Source organism: Oryctolagus cuniculus, chromosome 21, assembly GCF_964237555.1.
Source record: "Oryctolagus cuniculus chromosome 21, mOryCun1.1, whole genome shotgun sequence".
Classification (NCBI taxonomy): Eukaryota; Metazoa; Chordata; class Mammalia; order Lagomorpha; family Leporidae; genus Oryctolagus; species Oryctolagus cuniculus.
This window is the reverse complement of record NC_091452.1, coordinates 25,484,029-25,502,834: the sequence shown is the minus strand read 5'-3', so window position 1 is coordinate 25,502,834 and position 18,806 is coordinate 25,484,029. Positions and strand designations below refer to the sequence as shown.

The window sequence follows — 18,806 nt, the reverse complement described above, 5'->3', positions numbered from 1 at the left end:
ATGGGTAATTTTCAAAAAAAAAAAATCTTAATCCCATTAAAGTTCATCAGGTAAGAGTCTTCGTGCTCTGTCAGGAAGGCAGAGCTGTTCCTTGAAGGTGGCTGCTAAGGACATCGTGCCGACAAGGAGTGGGACAGCTTTTCCTTTTTTCTGAATCAGACTTTCTCGATTTAGCACTGGACTGTGAAGGCTGCATGTTTCTCTGTGGTCGGAGACTGTCCTGGGCACTGCAGGATGTGTTGGAGCATCCCTGGCTTCTACTTACTGGATGCTAGTGTGACAACCAAAACGCCATGGCAGCTGTCACCTGGCAACCAGCCCACCTGCCACACACAGTAGCAGCCACACAGCCCAGGAACCAAGTGTGTTTCCGGGGTGGTGGCTTGCGGAGCAGAAGCCAGACTTAGATTTTGGGGCCTGATTTGTTTCCTTCTTAGGTTTCTTTTTTTTTTTAATATTTATTTATTTGAAAGGCATAATTACAGAGAGGCAGAGGCAGAGAGAGAGAGAGAGAGGTCTTCCATCCACTGGTTCACTTCCCAGATTACCGCAATGGCCAGAGCTGGGCAGATCTGAAGCCAGGAGCTTCTTCCGGGATTCCCACGCAGGTGCAGGGGCTCAAGCACTTGGGCCATCTTCTACTGCCTTCCCAGGCCATAGCAGAGAGCTGGATCGGAAGTGGAGCAGCCGGATCTTGAACCGGTGGTCATATGAGATAGTGGCACTGCAGGTGGCAGCTTTACCCGCTACACCACAGCGCCGTTCCAGCTGCTTAGGTTTCTCCTGCTCCTGCTTGGCTGCTTTGAGGGCATCCTACTCCTTGCTCCGACGCTCCTCCTCCTCTGCCTTTTCGCACTTCTGCACCCCCAGCTCCCGAGCGTCCTTAGCTCGTCGCTTTGCCTCTTTCCTCTCTACCTGTGCTCTCCTTCCTGCCGCCGCTGCCTCTCCCACTCCTGATCTGCCTGCGTGGGCCTCCATGTGCTGTAACACCTTGTTTGCACACTGCTTCTCATCCAAGTAACCCCCTGCCACTTTGGCCAGGACAGGATCCAAGAAGGGGAGGGAGTTACGCTTCAGGTCCCTCCGCTTCAGATTCTGGAGGTGAGCATAGCTGAGAGGCAGGGTGACCAGCCCGTTGTTGATGGGAGCCAGGTGCCGGAGGTTGACCAGCTGGCCAGGTCTTGCTGGCAGCTGCTGTAGTTTGTTCCTGGCCCAGCTCTACCAGCTGTGTGAGGCCACAGAAATCCGACGGCAGCGTACTGAGTTTATTTCAGGACGGATCCAGAGCGATGGCCTTTGGGGAGGGCGGCCAGCTCCTTCACGGGGACCTCATTCAGGTCGCTGAGGCTCAGGTCAGGCTCATTGCCGTCCAATTTGTTTGCTACTGGCCCTGGTCATGATGACGCCGGCTGAGCAGGCCCAGCTCCGGGCTTCCGATGGGCAGGGAAAGGGAAAGCCGCTCAAGGGTCCAGCGGACTCGCAGTCAACCGACAAGGCCTGCACCCACGACCACCGCCCGGGAGAGACCAATGCCGCTGCCGCCTGGCCGCCCGCCGGCCACACTCCGATCCCGCGCCCAGTCCCACCGGTACCGCCGCAATGACCTCAGATGAGCAGCAAAGTTTCAGCACCCTGCGAGAGAGGTGCAAACCTGCAGAAGCTCAGGCCTGTATATAAAAGGAATGGGGTATTTGCACAGAACCTACACCAGCCCCCCAGAAACTCTCATCTCAAGAGTGTTTATGATACCTAAGATGACATAAATTCTACTTAAAAAGTGATTATGGGGGCCGGCGCTGTGGCATAGCGGGTAAAGCGGCCGCCTGCAGTGCCGGCATCCCTATGGGTGCCAGTTCGAGCCCCGGCTGTTCCAATTCCGATCCAGCTCTCTGCTATGGCCTGGGAAAGCAGTAGAAGATGAGCCAAGCTCTTGGGTCTTTGTACCCCCATGGGAGATCCGGAAGAAGCTCCTGGCTCCTGGCTCCTGGCTCCTGGCTCCTGGTTTTGGATCGGCGCAGCTCCGGCTACTGCAGCCAATTGGAGAGTGAACCATCAGATGGAAGACCTCTCTGTCTCTACCTCTCTCTGTAACTATATCAAATAAATAACATAAATCTTAAAAAAAAAAAAAAGTCAAGGAGAAGGTCCTCCCATCCAACACTTTGGTCATTCCTTTTCCTACAAAGCAAAGCTTCTCTGCACTTTTGTGACATGAGCTGGCACAGACAGGCCCTGGAAGTTGAACTTGGTCCCTTCTTGACTTCCTTTTGGATTGCACAAGTTTAAGAATGGAGATGTGACCTTGAGGATGTAAGTCAGCCTGAGTCATTCAACTGTGCTGTTAAGACGACCTGTGGCTGTCTCCCAGGTAACTAACTGTGACTAAGGAAACAGCTACTGTACCTTAAGGAGGCTCAATCTTTATGTCCTAGGGCTGTTAGTAAGAGTGATCAACAACTTGATTGTTGAGGTGGTACTGTGGCACTTGGGATAACTGCTGGTTTGAGTCCCGCCTACTTTGCTACTTTGCTCCCTTGCCAGTGCCCCTGGGAAGCAGATAATAGCTCAAGTACTTGCATTCCTGCCACTCAAGTAGGAGACACAGCTGGAGTTCCTGGTTCTTGGCTTAAGCCTGGCCCAGCCCCAACTGTTACAACTATTTGGGGAATGAACCTGTGGTGATCTCTCTTTCTCTTTTTTTTTTCTGTTACTATGCCTTCCAAATAAATAAATCTTTTTAAAAAATTGTTTGCCTCTCTGCATATAAGTAACATCCAGTGTGGGAATGTAGTCATGTACTCGCTTTAATTGATAATGAGTCTGTTGGCTATTGCCAAGTGTTCTTCTATTTTCAACGAGATAGTCTTTGATTGTCAATGTCATTGATAACCACACACAAATCTTTGTTATCTAAACCTGATTCAGTGCATGTACCCATCCTTTAAGAAAAGTGTAAAATCTGCAACCAAACACAAACTTGCTTATCAGCCAACTCAGGCAACTGACTTGTTGTTTCCTGATTTAAATCCTCAATTTCACTATCTGAATAAATTTTAACTCTTGTTCTTTAACCAGACTCTAATTGTTTATTAAGTCAACAATGGCTAAGAGTTGCTTTTTTGTTTGTTTGTTTATTTATTTATTTGAAAGGCAGAGTTACAGAGAGGCCGAGAGAGAGAGAGAGAGAGAGAGAGAGAGAGAGGTCTTCCATCTGCTGGTTCACTCCTCAGATGGCCGCAACAGCTGGAACTGCACCAATCTGAAGCCAGGAGCCAGGAGCTTCTTCCAGGCCTCCCAGGAAGGCACAAGGTCCCAAGGACTTGGGCCATCTTCTACTGCTTTTCCCAGGTTATAGCAGAAATCTGGATCGGAAGTGGAGCATCCAGGACTTGAACTGGCACCCACATGGGATGCTGGCACTGTAGGCAGTGGCTTTATCCGCTATGGTGCAGCGCTGGCCCCACTTCTTCCCCTCTGCAGACCTGAGTCAGCTCTCTGCAGTTCTGAGATACAAAGGCATAAAACTCCATCTACTATTCACCGCCCAACCTCATTTTCACAACATATATACTGTAGAGTTGAGAAAAATACATAGGATCTGTAAGAAAGGGTTAATGTAAAGTTTACTCAGGGCAGGGGCTGGTGTTATGGCTGCACCACTTCTGATCCAGCTCCCTGCTAATGTGCTGGGAAAGCAATGGATAACGGCCCAAATACCTGGGCCTCAAGTAGGAGGCCTTCCACATGGTTGAAATTCTGTTAGAGTTCCAGATTCCTGGCTTCAGCCTGGCCCAGTCCTGTCTATTGCAGCCATTTGGTGAGTGAACCAGCAGGTGGAAGATCTCTCTCTCTCCCTCTCTCTCTCTCTGTCATCCTGCCTTTCAAATAAATAAATAAATATTTAAAAAAAAAAAAGAGAGAGAAAGGTTTACTCAGGACAGAATATGAGTGATTTAGGCCTGGATATGACCCCAGTGATTTTCAATGAGTTCTGGGAAGCACTTCAAAGTGATTAAATTCTAATCTGAATTTATGTATTACATAGTGAGCATACTTTGGCCAGAAAAAGTGGCCCAACCTTTTGACTTTGTTGTAGGGATGGGGATCCCCAAACTATGTTAGGGGATCAAGAGTCCTAACTGGGCTGGGAGAGACCCCCCCACCCCAGTTGGACAGTCTGGGTTCTTATCTTTGCATGTGTAAGAATACAACTGGGAGATTTTGGTAGAGGTGGACAGAAGAGCAGGATTTACTGAAGGGCGAAAGGGTAGCAGACACTCAGATGTGAATATGGGCAACCTCAAGAGAGAGAATTGCCCCCACCCAGGCTGGGGTCCTCCTTTCATAGGGAAGGGCAGGCCCTGATTGGAGATTCACAGGAGGCAGGATTTGGGGTGGGGCAGCAGCGCCAGTGATGGTCTCCAGGAAGTATCTTGGCACCTGGAGCATGATACGAAGTGAGGCTCAGCTGCATGAGGAAAGCTGAGTTGAGTTGACATGGGGGATGATGGGATCTGGGAAATGGGATTTGGTTGGTGCACTGGGTGTTGGCATTTCTTAACTCTTTGTGTCTTCCTGACTCCCTGATTTGTCCACATCACTGTTGGCTACAACCACCTTTAGAGACGGGGAAAGTCTGAAAAGAGCCTGTCAAGGGATGGGTACGTGGCACAGTGAGTTAAGCCACCCTTGGGATGCCCACATCCCCTGTCACAGTGCTGAGCTTGCAACCCAGCTTCCTGCTAATGAAGCAACACCTTAGAAGTAGGGACTCCATTTTGGAGCACCTGAGACTCCATCTTGAAAAAGCATCCCCACCCCCACCCCACCATGAGACTGGTCTAAAACTATGATCTAGAACTCTCAGACAATAGCAGTCTACTGCATTGCATTTGGCAAAACATAGAAACCCTCTAGCATGATCGCTCAAGCTTGGAAGTAGATAGATAGGCTGCACCTGGGTTAATGATAAAAATGTAATTTGTCTATCTCCTACATACGACTTAAGCCAATACCTGGATTAATGTCAAGATTATAATTGAAACTGTTAAGATTATAACTAGAATTGTCAATATTATAATTGATATTAGTTTCACATAGGTTTTAGGTTAGCTTGACCTTGGTAACTATGTATTCCCCCTGATCCTAGCAACCATGTATTCCCCTCCCGATTTTGTGGGTTTTGCCTTTATAAACTGAAGTAACACCTTGACAGTAGGGACTCCATTTTGGAGCACCTGAGACTCCACTCTGGAAAGGTGCCCCACCCCACACGCCGTGAGACTCTGATCTGAAACTATGTTCTAAAACAGTTGAACAATAGCAGTGCACTACATCACACTTGGCAGAGCATAGAAACCCCCTAACATGATCGCTCAAGCTTGGAAGTGGATAGGCTACACCTGGGTTAATGATAAAAATGTAATTTGTCTATGTCCTACATAGGGTTAAAACCAATACCTGAATTAATGTCAAGATTATAATTGGAATTGTTAAGATTGTAACTGGTATTGTCAAGATTATAATTGATACTAGTTTCGTGTAGGTTTTAGATCAGCTTGACCCCGGTAACCATGTATTCCCCCCTAATCCTAGCAACCATGTATTCCCCTCCCGATTTTGTGGTTTTTGCCTTTATAAACCTTGTTGCTTTGGGCTTCAGGGTCGAGAGTTCTTTGGGGCAGGAGTCCACTCTCGGCCACCGGCAATAAAGGACCGTCAACTTTTATCAATGTGTGGTGCTCCTCTGCACTCGCTCAGGTACAACACTAATATGACTGTCAAAGGACCACAGGATGGCCCAAGTCCTTGGGTCCCTCCATGTGGCAGATCCAGATGGAGATTCAGGCTCCTGGCTTCAGTTTGGTCCAGCCCTGGCTGTTGTGAGCATTTAGGGAGTGAAGCACTAGATGAAAGTCTCTCTGTATCTGCCCTTTCCCTCTCCATTGATCTGCCATTCAAATAAATAAATCTTTTGTAAAGGAAGCTGTCAAAAAGAAGGGTAATTTTACAGATGGCATTTCCAGGAATGGATAAGGAATGTATAGATAAAGAACAAAGGATTGCCCAAGGTCACTCCAGATGGCTAAGACAAACATTTTGTGTTAATCTCTCAAGTTAAATTGACTTGGTAGATAAGCCACTTCTCCCATAAGTCTCAGTAGGCATGCCTCTTGAATGCCTTGCTGGATGCAGTGTGCATCTTGTTTGATGCAGTCCCATGTGTCTATTTTTGCTTTTGTTCCTTCCTTGTGGTTTTAGGATCATATCCAAGAGGGTTTCCCAACCGCAATGTCAGGCAGCTTTTCATTATGTTTTCTTCCAGTCCTTCCATTTTCAGACCTTATGCTTTAGTCGTTGATCCATTTAGAGTTGATTTTTTGTGTGTGTATGAGGTGAGTTAAGCACATGATTTCCTTTTTCTGTATGGACACATCCAGTTTCCCCAACATTTTTGAATAGAAACTGTCTTTTGCCCCTTATGCGACTTTGTTGAAGATCACTTGGCTATTAATGTGTGGGTTTATTTCTGGGCTCCATATTCTTTTCCATTGGTTTGTCTGTCTGTTTTTGTGCCAGTATCATGCAGTTTTCATCATTATAGCTTTGTAGTTTATTTTTAAGTCAGAGATGTGATGCTTCCTACGTTGTTCTGTCTCAATATTGCATTGGCTGGTCAGAGTCTTCTGTGGTTCCATACAAATCTTAGGACACTTTTTCTACTTCTGTGAAAAATGCCACATCCTGTGAGACAAAGAAGTGACTCCAAATTCCTGTAACATGAGGATGTCAAGTGTCAGAAAGCAAGGAAAAAAATAAATTGCAATATGTTAACATGACATGGGAGCTATGTTAAAGGGGCATCTCCAGGATATTTAAAGCAAGAAAAAATTGTCTGATCATAACATTTTAAATTAAAAAAATTCCTGGGGTTGGTGCTCTGGTGCAGCGGGTTAAAGCTCTGGCCTGAAGCACCAGCATCCCATACAGGCGCCGGTTATAGTCCTGGCTGCTCCTCTTCCGATTCAGCTCTCTGCTATGGCCTTGGAAAGCAGTAGAAGATGGCCTAAGTCCTTGGGCCCCTGCACTCAGGTGGGAGACCCGGAAGAAGCTCCTGGCTTCGGATCAGCACAGCTCTAGTTGTTGTGGCCATCTGGGGAGTGAACCAGCGGATGGAAGATCTTTCTCTCTGTGTCTCTACTTCTCTCTGTAACTCTGTCTTTCAAATAAATAAAATAAATCTTAAAAGAAAAAAGAATTCCTGCTGCCATACTAATTGTCAAAATCCACCTACTGATAATGAGGACAAATGAATCTCTCATCCATACCAGGATGATCAAGGAAGGTGGCAATTTGAAAACGGCCGTTCATGAAGTCAGAGGCTAGACAAAGTGCTGTGATCTGGGCAGTCCAAGCGCATGGTGCAGCACCTGCAGGATCTGGGAGGGCCTTCCCTCAAAGTCACTGCAGGGCAGAGGTGCTGAGGGCCTTCCTGCTGAGTCACTGCAGGGTAGAGGCACTGAGGGCCTTCCCTCAAAGTCACTGCAGGGCAGAGGCGCTGAGGGCCTTCCTGCTGAGTCACTGCAGGGCAGAAGCACTGAGGGCCTTCACTCTGGGTCACTGCAGGGCAGAGGCGCTGAGGGCCTTCCTGCTGAGTCATTGCAGGGCAGAAGTCAACACAGGTGAGACAGACCAAGAAAGCCAGGAATACTCGCTTTTATAACAAAACCACTCCCAGGGTAACACATTAATTCATGAATGGATTAACTCATTCCTAAAGGCAGAACCCTCCCAACTCAGTAACCTCCTAAAGCCCCACCTCTCAAATACTATTAACAGATGAATTTGGAGATAAAGCTTCCAATGCATGAAATTTGGGAGACACATTCAAAGCAAAGTAGATGATAACAACAATGAAAAAGCCTTGAAGCCATAATGGCAGAAGATTTTCAAAACCTGATGAAAGCTAACATATGAACTGTAATATGTCAATTCTTTGTTCAAAAAGAATTTTTATTTATTTTTAGTATTGGATGAATAAATGTTTCAAGTCATGCAATCATTTGAAAAAATATAATAGTAAGAAGGCACTTGAAAAGTTTACAGGAAAATAGGATTAAAAAAATAAGCTTATTTTTGATGCAAAACCATTTAAAATTCCAACTGTAGGGTTATTTTGATAAACTCTTCACTTTTTAAAAGATTCATTTGAAAGGCAGAGTTACAGAGAGGGAGGGAGAGACTGAGAGAGATCTTTCATCTGCTGATTCACTCCCCAAATGGCTAAATGGCCAGAGCTGGGCCAGGCCAAAGCCAGGAGCCAGGAGTTTCATCTGCGTCTCCCACATGGGTGCAGGATCCTAAGCCCTTGGGCCATCTTCTCCTGTTTTTCCCAGGCCATTAGCAGCGAGCAGGATCAGAAGTGGAGCAGCTGGGACTTGAACTGGTTCCTATGTGGAATGCTGGTGTCTCAGGTGGTAGCTTAACCCACTATGCTATGACGTTAGCCCCCAACTATAGGTTTTTTTTCATTGAGGTCTTTTTGAAGACCTCTTACATGCATGGATTTCACATTTTTTCCCCACTAGAATAAACTCATCTTTGAATTCTATTTTCAGTGAACTTGTTGAAGTACTCTTGGACAATTGTGATGGGTTTTAATGAAATCCTTAGAATTATGTTTGTAAAATGGGCTTGCCTGAAAGATTTCCCACTCGGAGCTTCCCAGAGGCTGAGGTACCTCCAAGGAGACTACTAGAGAATCAGCTATAAGGATGTCTCACACATTCTGCAGCCTTAGAGTCTTTGTACCTAGCTTGGTCAGCATAGTAGCCAACGCTAGAAAAGGCTACATTTTGCAAGAGGAGGTAAATATTTCATTTGCTGGAAAAGAGAAACCTCTTTTGCAAATGTATATTCCAACTATCTGAAGTTAACCTTACTAAATTAATTCGTTAGAAAAGCTTGGTGGGAATGGGGGATGGATGTGTGGGCCAGCATGGATGTGTAGGAAGCCTCTTAGCACACCCACTTCCCATATCAGAGTGCCTGGGTTTGGGTCCAGTCCTGCTCCTTATTTAGCTTTCTTCTCGTGCTCACACTGGAAGGCGGCTGGTGATGGCTTAAGTGGCTGGGTCCATGCCATTCCCATGGGAGACCAGGATTGAGTTCCTTGTTCTTGATTTCTGCCTAGATCAATCAGGGTAGTTGCAGGCATTTGGGGAGTGAATCAGTGGATGGAGAACACTCTCTGTGTCTCCTGCCTTTCAAATAAAATAAATACATAAATAAGTAGAATTCAGAATAGCTCACAGGGCCGGCGCCGTGGTGTAGCAAGTAAAGCTGCTGCCTGCAGTGCCAGCATCCCATATGGGCAACCGTTCCAGTACTGGCTGATCCACTTCCGATCCAGCTTCCTGCTGTAGTCTGGGAAAGCAGTAGAAGATGGCCTAAGTGTTTGGGCCCCTGCACCCATGTGGGAGATCTGGAAGAAGCTCCTGGTTCCTGGCATTGGATTGGTGCAGCTCTGGCTGTTGTGGCCAACTGGGGAGTGAACCAGCAGATGGAAGACCTCTCTCTCTGCTTCTCCTTCTCTCTCTGTGTAACTCTGACTTTCAAAAAATAAATAAATCTAATAAAAAAATTGATTACAGGATACTTTATGTTGAATAGTTATGTGAGATCTAATTTTCAGACATTTAAAAAAATATTCATTTATTTTAAAAGTAGAAAGAGAGAGAGAGAATCTTCCATCTGCTGGTTTATTCCCCCAAAAGGCCTCAATGGCTGAGGACAGGCCAGGCTAAAATTAGGAACCTGGAACTCCATCCAGGTCTCCCACGTGGGTGGCAGGGGCCAAAAAACTTGGGCCATCTTCTGCTGCCTTCCTGGGTACATTAGCAGGGAGCTGGATGGGAAGTGGAGCCACTGGGACTTGAACCTTGGTTCCCAGGGGATGCTAGCATTGTAGGAGGCAGTTTAGACCACATTGCCACACCAGCCAAGGTATTCCTTAAGTTATATCAGGTTATGGCACTTTCAAACATTTTAATTTACAAATTGGATTTTTGTTTTAATTTTGTGCCTAAATGCATGGGAATGGTAGAAATAAAAACATTTCTTGCCCACTGAGGACTCTTGTCCCTCTGTTTGCCCTACGTTGTGTATTGTTAAGGTCGGTTAGGGTAGTGGCTGGGAAGGCCTGAGATTCCATCAAGAGTGTTCTCAAGGGAGGGGCTCGTGAAGGGGGAGGAGAGGGAGTGAGGGGTAAGACCTTTCACTCTTGCAAATGGATTAAACAGGGAGTGGGCTGCTGTCTGGAGAATGCAGCTGAATCCCGCAGGGTGGCCCTGCCTGGAAACCACGTGGATGCTGAGTCTTCTGGTCAGATCGCCCTGGGCCTTGTTTGAGTGAGGCCCCAGGGCAGGTCGTAGCTCTCTGCAGCTGGGGTGAGTTGCAGGCACTTCCCTGCACCTGCGGAGACTCGGGCCCTTTTAGCTCCTTACCTGTGTAAGAGCCCAGTGGGTCACTCCCTACTCCCCCAGCGCCTGCTACTGACCCATAAGAGCTCCGGGGTGGGGGTGGGGGGCAGATAAATGGGAGGGAACGAGGTGGAGCTCTGATTAACCTAGAGGGGAGGGAGAAAGTTTTTGGCGATCACTCCCAACAACCGATGAAAATGCAATCAAAATAACCTGGCTCAGACCTGTGATTGGATCCTGGGTTAGAGGCTACAGATTGGATTATAATGGGCTTTTTTTTTTTTTTAAAGGGGGTGGGATTTTTCTGATCAGGCTACAAAAAGGACTTTGAGGAGCAGAGCTGAGTGGCAGGAACACAGAAAGACTTGCCCCTGGCCCAGCGTGGAAAACATCGCTCTACATGGATTCACCCAACGCGAGGAACTGGTGAGCTGAGACATTTGATATGCTTCTTTCTACCTCTTTTGCAATCTGGCACTGGGGGGCACATGGTCTCTGTAGCAGCTGTTCCATTCTGTCTTGGAGCAAAGGCAGCCATGGAACATGGCACAGCGGTACTACACAAGCGTTGAGGACCATGTCCCAACAAAATAACTGTGGACGTGGAGGTTTTTTTTTTTTTAATGATTTTATTTATTTATTTGAGGGGTAGAGTTACAGACAGTGAAAGGAAGAGACAGAGAGAAAGGTCTTCCTTCTGTTGGTTCACTCCTCAGATGGCTGCAACGGCTGGAGCTGCGCCGATCCGAAGCCAGGAGCCAGGAACTTCTTCCGGGTCTCCCACGTGGGTGTAGGGACTCAAGGGCTTGGGCCATCTTCTACTGCTTTCCCAGGCCATAGCAGAGAGCTGAATCAGAAGAGGAGAAGCCAGGACTTGAACTGGCGCCCATATGGGCTGCTGGCGCTGCAGGCGGAGGATTAACCTACTGCGCCACAGCACCAACCCCGACGTGGAGGTTTTTAAGTGCTGTATAGTTTTTCACATCACAGAAAATTTCTCTGGTCCCCCCCCCCCAATTAAAAAGTGTAAAAAATGAAAAACAGATATTTTTAAATATTAAAAACAAAATCCTTAACTTTCTGGTTGTATAGAATTGCAGAGGGTCAATTTGTCAGTCCCTGTCTTAAAACATTTTTTTTTTTTTTTTTATTTTTTGACAGGCAGAGTAGACAGTGAGAGAGAGACAGAGAGAAAGGTCTTCCTTTTGCCATTGGTTCACCCTCCAATGGCCGCCGCGGCCGGCGCGCTGTGGCCGGCGCACCGCACTGATCTGATGGCAGGAGCCAGGTGCTTCTCCTGGTCTCCCATGGGGTGCAGGGCCCAAGGACCTGGGCCATCCTCTACTGCACTCCCTGGCCACAGCAGAGAGCTGGCCTGGAAGAAGGGCAACTGGGACAGTATCCGGCACCCCGACCGAGACTAGAACCTGGTGTGCCGGCGCCGCAAGGCGGAGGATTAGCCTAGTGAGCCACGGTTTTTTTAAGATTTATTTGGGGCCAGCACTGTGGCATAGTGGGTAAAGCCGCTGCCAGCATTGCCAGCCTCCCATATGGCACCGATTCGAGTCCTGGCTGCTCCACTTCCAATCTGGCTCCCTACTATGGCCTGAGAAAGCAGTGGAAAACGGTCCAAGTCCTTGGGCCCCTGTATGCGTGTGTGGGAGACCCAGAAGCTCCTTACTCCTGACTTCTGATCAGCGCAGCTCCGGCTATTGCGGCCATCTGGGGAGTGAACCAGCAGATGGAAGACCTCTGTCTCTCTCTCTCTCTGCCTCTGCATCTCTGTAACTCTGCTTTCCAAATAAATAAATAATAATAATAAATTTATTTATTTGAAAGACGGAGTGCTGGCATGAGGTGAGGGGGCTAGGAGAGAGAGATTTTTTTATCTACTGAATCACTGCCCTAATGGCCAAAAATCTGTATCTGGGCCAGGCTGAAGCCCAAACTCCATCTGGGTCTCCTACATGGGTTGCAGGGGCCCAAGTACTTGAGCCATCATCCACTGTCTTCCCTGGCCTGTTACAGGCAGTTAGATGGAAAGTGGAGTAGCTGGGGCTGGAACTGGTTCTCTGATACACCACTCTGTCATCACAGTGCCACAACATCAGCCCCAGTAGCTGGCGTCTTATTGGTGAGCTGTAAAATAAATTTACTGGGTTACAGTCAGCTACAAAAAAATAGTGTTTATGAGCTGTGGCATTACAGGTAAAACTGCTGTCTGCGATGCCAGCATCCCATATGGGCGCTGGTTCGAGTCCTGGCTGCTTCACTTCCAATTCAATTTCCTGCTAACGGCCTGGGAAAGCAGCAGAAGATGGCCCAACTCCTTGGGCCCCTGCACCTGAGAGGCAGACCTGGAAGAAGCTCCTGGCTTTAGTCTGGCCCAGCCCTAACCAGTGAATGGAAGATCTCTCACTGTAACTGTGCCTTTCAAATAAATAAAGTAAATCTTTAAACTGACTCTAAGATACCCTTAATTCTCCATTCGGGGGCTACCCTTAGGAGATATGACAAATGTTTGAGATTGGAAAATTCCACAATGATCCAGAAAAAAAAAATGATTACTTCCATCCATCAGGGAGAGGACAGCAGAAAGGGAGTGAACAGATCCTGGATACTTCTGGGAGACAGCACACAGGGTTTGCTAACTGATTGGTTTTAGGGTGTGAGGGAAAGTCTGGCAAAGGATGATGACAAAATTTATGGACTGGGCAACTGGGTTTACAGTGGGTCTTCTGTATCTGTGTTTTGCATCCATTGATTCAGTCAATCACTTAAAACATTTGGAAAAAAATGGCATCTATACTGAATAGACTTTTTTCTTGCCATTATTCCCTGAATAGATCCATTTATTTTATATTAGGTATTATAAATAATCTAGAGGTGACCTAAAGGTATGTAGGATATGTATAGGATATATGGAAATACTGTACCATGCTACATAAGGCACTTGAGTGCCGTGGGCACCAACCATTGATATTGGAATCAATACCAAGGGAAGACTATATTGAGAGAAAGGAATATTATAGGAATAGCAGGGTTTTTTGGTTTTTGAAAGGCAGAAGGAGGCCTTCCCATCTACTTGTTCATACCTCACATGCCTGCAATAGCAAGGCTGGGCCAGGCCAAAATTAGGAACTCAATCCGGTTCTCCCATGTGGGTGGCAGGGACCCGAAGACTTGAACCACCACCACTGTCTCCCAGGTTGTACATATGCGGGAAGCTGGAATTTGGGACACAGTCAGGACTTAAGCCCAGGAACTCCAACATGTCATGTGGGCTTCCCAAGTGGTGTCTTAACCATTGCACTAAACACTTGCCCTGGGGAGTGGCAGGTTTGTGAGAGCTAAGTTTTGTTGGGATTGGTTATTACCCAGAAGATACCTGGAAGGACTGGGAGGAGGGCAGTGATGCACCAAAGGCACAAAATTACAGCTAGGCAACTCAGAGATGTTCAACTGGCATCTCCTTCTATCTTGTCCCCTAAACCCTTTCAAGAGAGGAGAGGGAGGTAAATTGGGAACTATGTCACTTTAATGGACTCAGGTCTGTTTTCTCACATAGGAAACAGTGATGTTAATAGTTCTCAGTGTTTTACATGAGAGATAAAGCATGTCTTTTGAAATCATGGTGTCACACGGTTACCCTTAGGTGGTAATTTATACAGACCTCTTCGGCTGTGGAAGGGACTGCGTGCTTCAAGTGATACGTGATTTTTGACATGGCCCATTGCCGCTCCCTGTGTGTGAGAGAACAAGAACCAGAGGAACTGAAGAAGAACGAGAGAGAATGCACGGTGAAGGAGGAGGAAGAGGAAGATGAGCTGGTCTTTGTTGGAGTGGAGCGTGTCAGTGAAGATGCTGATCTTGTCTTCGTCGGGGTGCTTTCTCCTTCCAAACCGGTCATTTCAAACATTTTGAACAGAGTCACCCCAGGCTCATATGCAAGAAGAAAGAAAGGCCCCCTCAGTCAAGACCCTGCTAATTTTTCCCAGCTTGCAAGTCATGTCTCCCGTCCTAAAAACACAGTGGCCATAAAGCCAGCTGCTCAGCCTCCATGGAGTTCAGGAGATGGTTCCATGAGTATTGAGTCTCCATCCGAAGCCGGTTGTAAAGTGAGCTCACCCCCAGTGGATCCTGGCCGTTGTTCAGAATTGCTTTCTCCAAGGACCCCGTCTCTTGTGGGAGCCGTCCTTCCTGTAGGAGGTCGAGATGCGAGTCCTCGTGAATCAAAGCAAATTTCCACACCGGATATAAACAGCAGAAATCCCAAAAGGTCTAAGCTCAGTGATGGAATCCCAAGTGCATGTTCTGCAGCTGACACCCCTTCCAGCATCTCGCCCACCAAGGACGCGAGTACACCCTCAAAAAGCGACTGCCTCTCACCCAGCCAGGTTCAGGACAGAACAGCATCTCCTGGGGTTTGTGCTAATGACAAGGCACATTTCAGTCCTAGGGATCCAGACAGAGCCAATGACATTGCAGTACTGGCCAGACCAGACTGTTTGAGTGAAGCAAGTCAAAACAAGGCCTTTGATCCCGTGAAAGGCAACCTGACCATGCTCCTTAGTGACTTCTACTATGGACAGCATAAAGGCAATGGACAGTCCGAGCAGAAGACCCACACAACCTTTAAATGCCTCAGCTGCTTGAAAGTTCTAAAAAACGTTAAGTTTATGAATCACATGAAGCACCATTTAGAACTTGAGAGGCAGAGGGGTGACAGCTGGGAGAACCACACCACCTGCCGGCACTGCCACCGGCAGTTTTCCACCCCCTTCCTGCTGCAGTGTCACATTGACAGTGTGCACACCACCCAGGAGCCCTCTGCCGTCTGTAAAATCTGTGAATTGTCGTTTGAAACAGATCAGGTTCTCCTGCAACACATGAAGGACAACCATAAGCCCGGGGAAATGCCCTACGTGTGCCAGGTTTGCAGTTACCGATCGTCAGCCTTTGTGGACGTGGAGACACATTTTAGAACGTGCCACGAAAACACGAGGGATTTGCTCTGTCCGTTTTGTCTCAAGCTTTTTAAAACCGCAATCCCGTACATGAATCACTGTGGCAAGCACCAGAGCAAGAAGGGCTTTCCGTGTTCCAAGTGCCGGCTACAGTTTTTGACTAAGAAGGAAGTAATAGAACACAAAGCCAAGAATCACCAAACTTTTAAAAAGCCAGAGCCCCTCAGTGGGTTGTCTCCTGAAACGAAGATTATTATTCAAACTTCAGACCGACCAGGATCAGGAGTGGCCTCCATTGTTGTGAGCAACACTCGCCCTTGGGTGTCACCCGTGAAAAGTAAAAAGAGGATGGCTGTGAACACTTCGATACCCCAGCGTCCCTTGTAGCACGAGTTCTGGCTGGAACTATGTTCTGCCTACTTGTAGAAACTCAGCACAGCACAGGCTAGGCTACAACAGGCAATGCCATCAGATGTCGGGTTTTACAATGACAGCTCTCAGCTGGTCCCTATTATCAAGAAGGGCTCTCTCAGACCTCAAAGATCCTGCTCCTTCACGACTAAGCCCCTCCCCTCATCCCCACAAAGCAACCACTATTAAGACCTCTACCACCATAGATTTTTCTTTTTCTTGTATTTGTTTATGAACTTTCAATAAACGGAATAAAACAATAGATTCTTGTCTTTGGTGTTAAAATAAGTGAGCTGCATTTCTTTTTTTTTTTTTTTTTTTAAGATTTATTTATTTTAAAGGCAGAGTTAAAGAGGAGATCTTCCATTTGCTGGTTCACTGCCCAAATGGCTGCAACAGGCAAGGTTGGCCCAGGCTGAAGCCTGGAGCCAGGAGCATCATCCAGATCTCCCACATAAGTGCAGGGGCCCAGGGACTTGGGCCATCTTCCGCTGTTTTCCCAGGCACATCAGCAGTGAGCCGGATTGGAACTGGAGCAACTGGGATTTGAGCCCATATGGGATGCTGGTGCTGCAGGTGGAGGCTTAACCTGTCCTGCCACAATACCAGCCCTGTGAGATGCATTCTTGCTGTGTGTCATGACAGCACATTCTTTTTCATGGCTGGGTGAACTCCACTGAATGAGCAGCGCATATCCATTTTACAATTTATAATACATTTTACGATTTACACAACCATTTTACAATTGATGGACTTTGGGGATCATTATTTGGCTTTTTAAAATATTTTACTTGAAAGTCGAATTAGAGAGGGGGGAGAAAGAGAGAGAGAGAGCTCTTTCATCCACTGGTTGACTGCAATGGACAGGGTTGAAGCATCTTCCAGGTCTTCCAAATGGTTAGCAGCGGCCCGAGCACTTGGGCCATCTTCTGCTGCTTTTCCCAGGCCAATAGCAAGGAACTGGAACAAAAGTAGACCAGCTGAGACTCGAACTGGTGCTCTTATGGGATGCTGGTATTGCAGGCGGCTTTACCGGCTATGCCACAAGACTGGCTTCTACTCAGCTTTTGACTAAAGCTATTGTGAGCCTGTACACACCTTGGCAGACATAAGCACCCATTTCTCTTGGATATGCTAGAACTGCATATATTTAGCTTTTTGGTGGGGAAGGGAGATAGATACTGTCAAGTATTTTTCAAAGTACATTCCTGCCATCAGTTGAGAACCTCATTGCTACAGAACCAAAACCTGGTAGTTAATCATTTTAATTAGCACACATTTAAAAAATTTTGCATTTCCCTGATGAGTAATCTTGAGAATATTTTATGACTATTTTCTAGTTGGATATTATATAATTTTTTCCCAATAAAAACTATTTGAAAGGCAGAGACACACAGAGAGGGACAGAGAGAGATGTCCTACTGCTTGTTCACTGCACAAATGCCTGCAACAGCCGTGGCTGGGCCTGCTAGAAGCCAGTAGCCAGGGACTCAATCTGAGTCTCCCACATGGGTGGCAGGGATCTAATTATCTGAGCCATCACCCGCTGCCTCCCAAGTGTGCGTATTAGCAGGAAGCTGGAATCAGGAGCAGCGCCAGCACTCAAACCTAGTTACTCAGATTTGGGATGTGGGTGTCCTAAGCAGTGCCCCGCCCTCCTTTTAAAGATTTATTTATTTGGAAGTCAGAGTTACAGAGACAGCCCCCCCACACACACACACAGTGAGAGTGCTTGGATTCATTGGTTCACCCCCCATTATTGGTCTCAAATTCAGTTCCTCCATACTGTGCTGTTGTCTGTAGGACTTTTTGTAGCTACCTACTGACTTCCGGGAAAGTAAGCTACAAATTGGTAACTGAAAAGGTCATTGGAAAAAAACCCTCAAAGGTTGGAAACTAGGCCATTACAGTTCAAAACAGGGTTGAAATTAGGGTGATTTTTTTTTTAAGATTTATTGATTTGAAAGGCAGAGTTAGCAAGAGACAGATATCTTCCATCCATTTGTTCACTCCCCAAATGGCTACAATGGCCAGGGCTGGATCAAGCCAAAGCCCAAAGCCAGGAGCTTCATCTGGGTCTCCCACGTGGGAGCAGGGGCCTGAGAACTTGGGGCCATATTCTGTTGCTTTCCCAGGCACCATTGCAGTCGGCAGCTTAATCTGTTATTCTGCCACACCGGCTCCTCTACATTGGTTCTGATACATTACCTGTGACCACTAAGCTGTTGAGATGTGGCTACTGCCAAAGAGGTACAGAATTTTAAATTTTATTTATTCTAAGTAATTTGTGCCTATATTCTTAAAAAAATAAACCTAAATATCCTAGATGGGGATCGGGGCAGAAAAAGAACATTACAGGGCTGGCACTGTGGTGTCACGAGTAAAGCCACAGCCTACAAAGCCAGCATCCCATAAAGGTGCTGGTTTGAGCCCCTGCTGCTCCACTTCTGATCCAGCTCCCTGCTAATATGACTGGGAAAGCAGTGGAGGATGGCCAGGTCCTTGGGCCCCTGCCTCTACACAGGAGACCTGGAAGAAGCTCCTGGCTCCTGGCTTTGGCCTGGCCCAGTCCTGGCTGTTGCGGCCATTTGGGGGAGTGAACCAGCAGGTGGAAGATCTCTGTCTCTCCCCTTTCCTCTGTAACTCTGACTTTCAAATAAATAAATACATCTTAAAGGGAAAAGAACATTACTAGAAAAATGAATGAAATTTACATAAAGCTTAGGGCTTAATTAACAGTAACTTCTTCACGAATGTGAAGAAAGGAGATATTTCACATGTAAACATTTTAGGTATTGCAACTATCTTTTCTATATTCACTGAACAGAAATCTTCAAATGCAACAAATCAATTGTACATAAACAATCATAAGGCAACCAAAGTAGATATTGATTAAGGAATAGCTTTCAAAAATCCCATAATTTTAAAAATAAATATAACTCTGTAA

General features: G+C 46.7%; 2 protein-coding genes and 1 pseudogene across 13 annotated transcripts in view; 1 reads left to right on the top strand and 2 right to left on the bottom strand.

Annotated features, from left to right (window-relative positions):
* Positions 1-18,806, bottom strand: part of LOC108178662 (immunoglobulin lambda-1 light chain) — a 353,981-nt gene that overhangs the window by 132,119 nt on the left and 203,056 nt on the right. The gene's annotated exons all lie outside the window — the stretch shown is intronic.
* LOC103351722 (leucine-rich repeat-containing protein 59 pseudogene) lies at positions 37-5,369 on the bottom strand (annotated as a pseudogene).
* On the top strand, positions 14,173-16,199 carry ZNF280A (zinc finger protein 280A). Its single transcript, XM_070065851.1, has one exon. The coding sequence runs from the start codon at positions 14,207-14,209 to the stop codon at positions 15,833-15,835; it is 1,629 nt and encodes a 542-aa protein (XP_069921952.1). The 5' UTR covers positions 14,173-14,206; the 3' UTR covers positions 15,836-16,199.

Bases quoted from the DNA above. Each gene is read 5' to 3' on its own strand.
- ZNF280A (XM_070065851.1), top strand. From the start codon at position 14,207: ATGGCCCATTGCCGCTCCCTGTGTGTGAGAGAACAAGAACCAGAGGAA.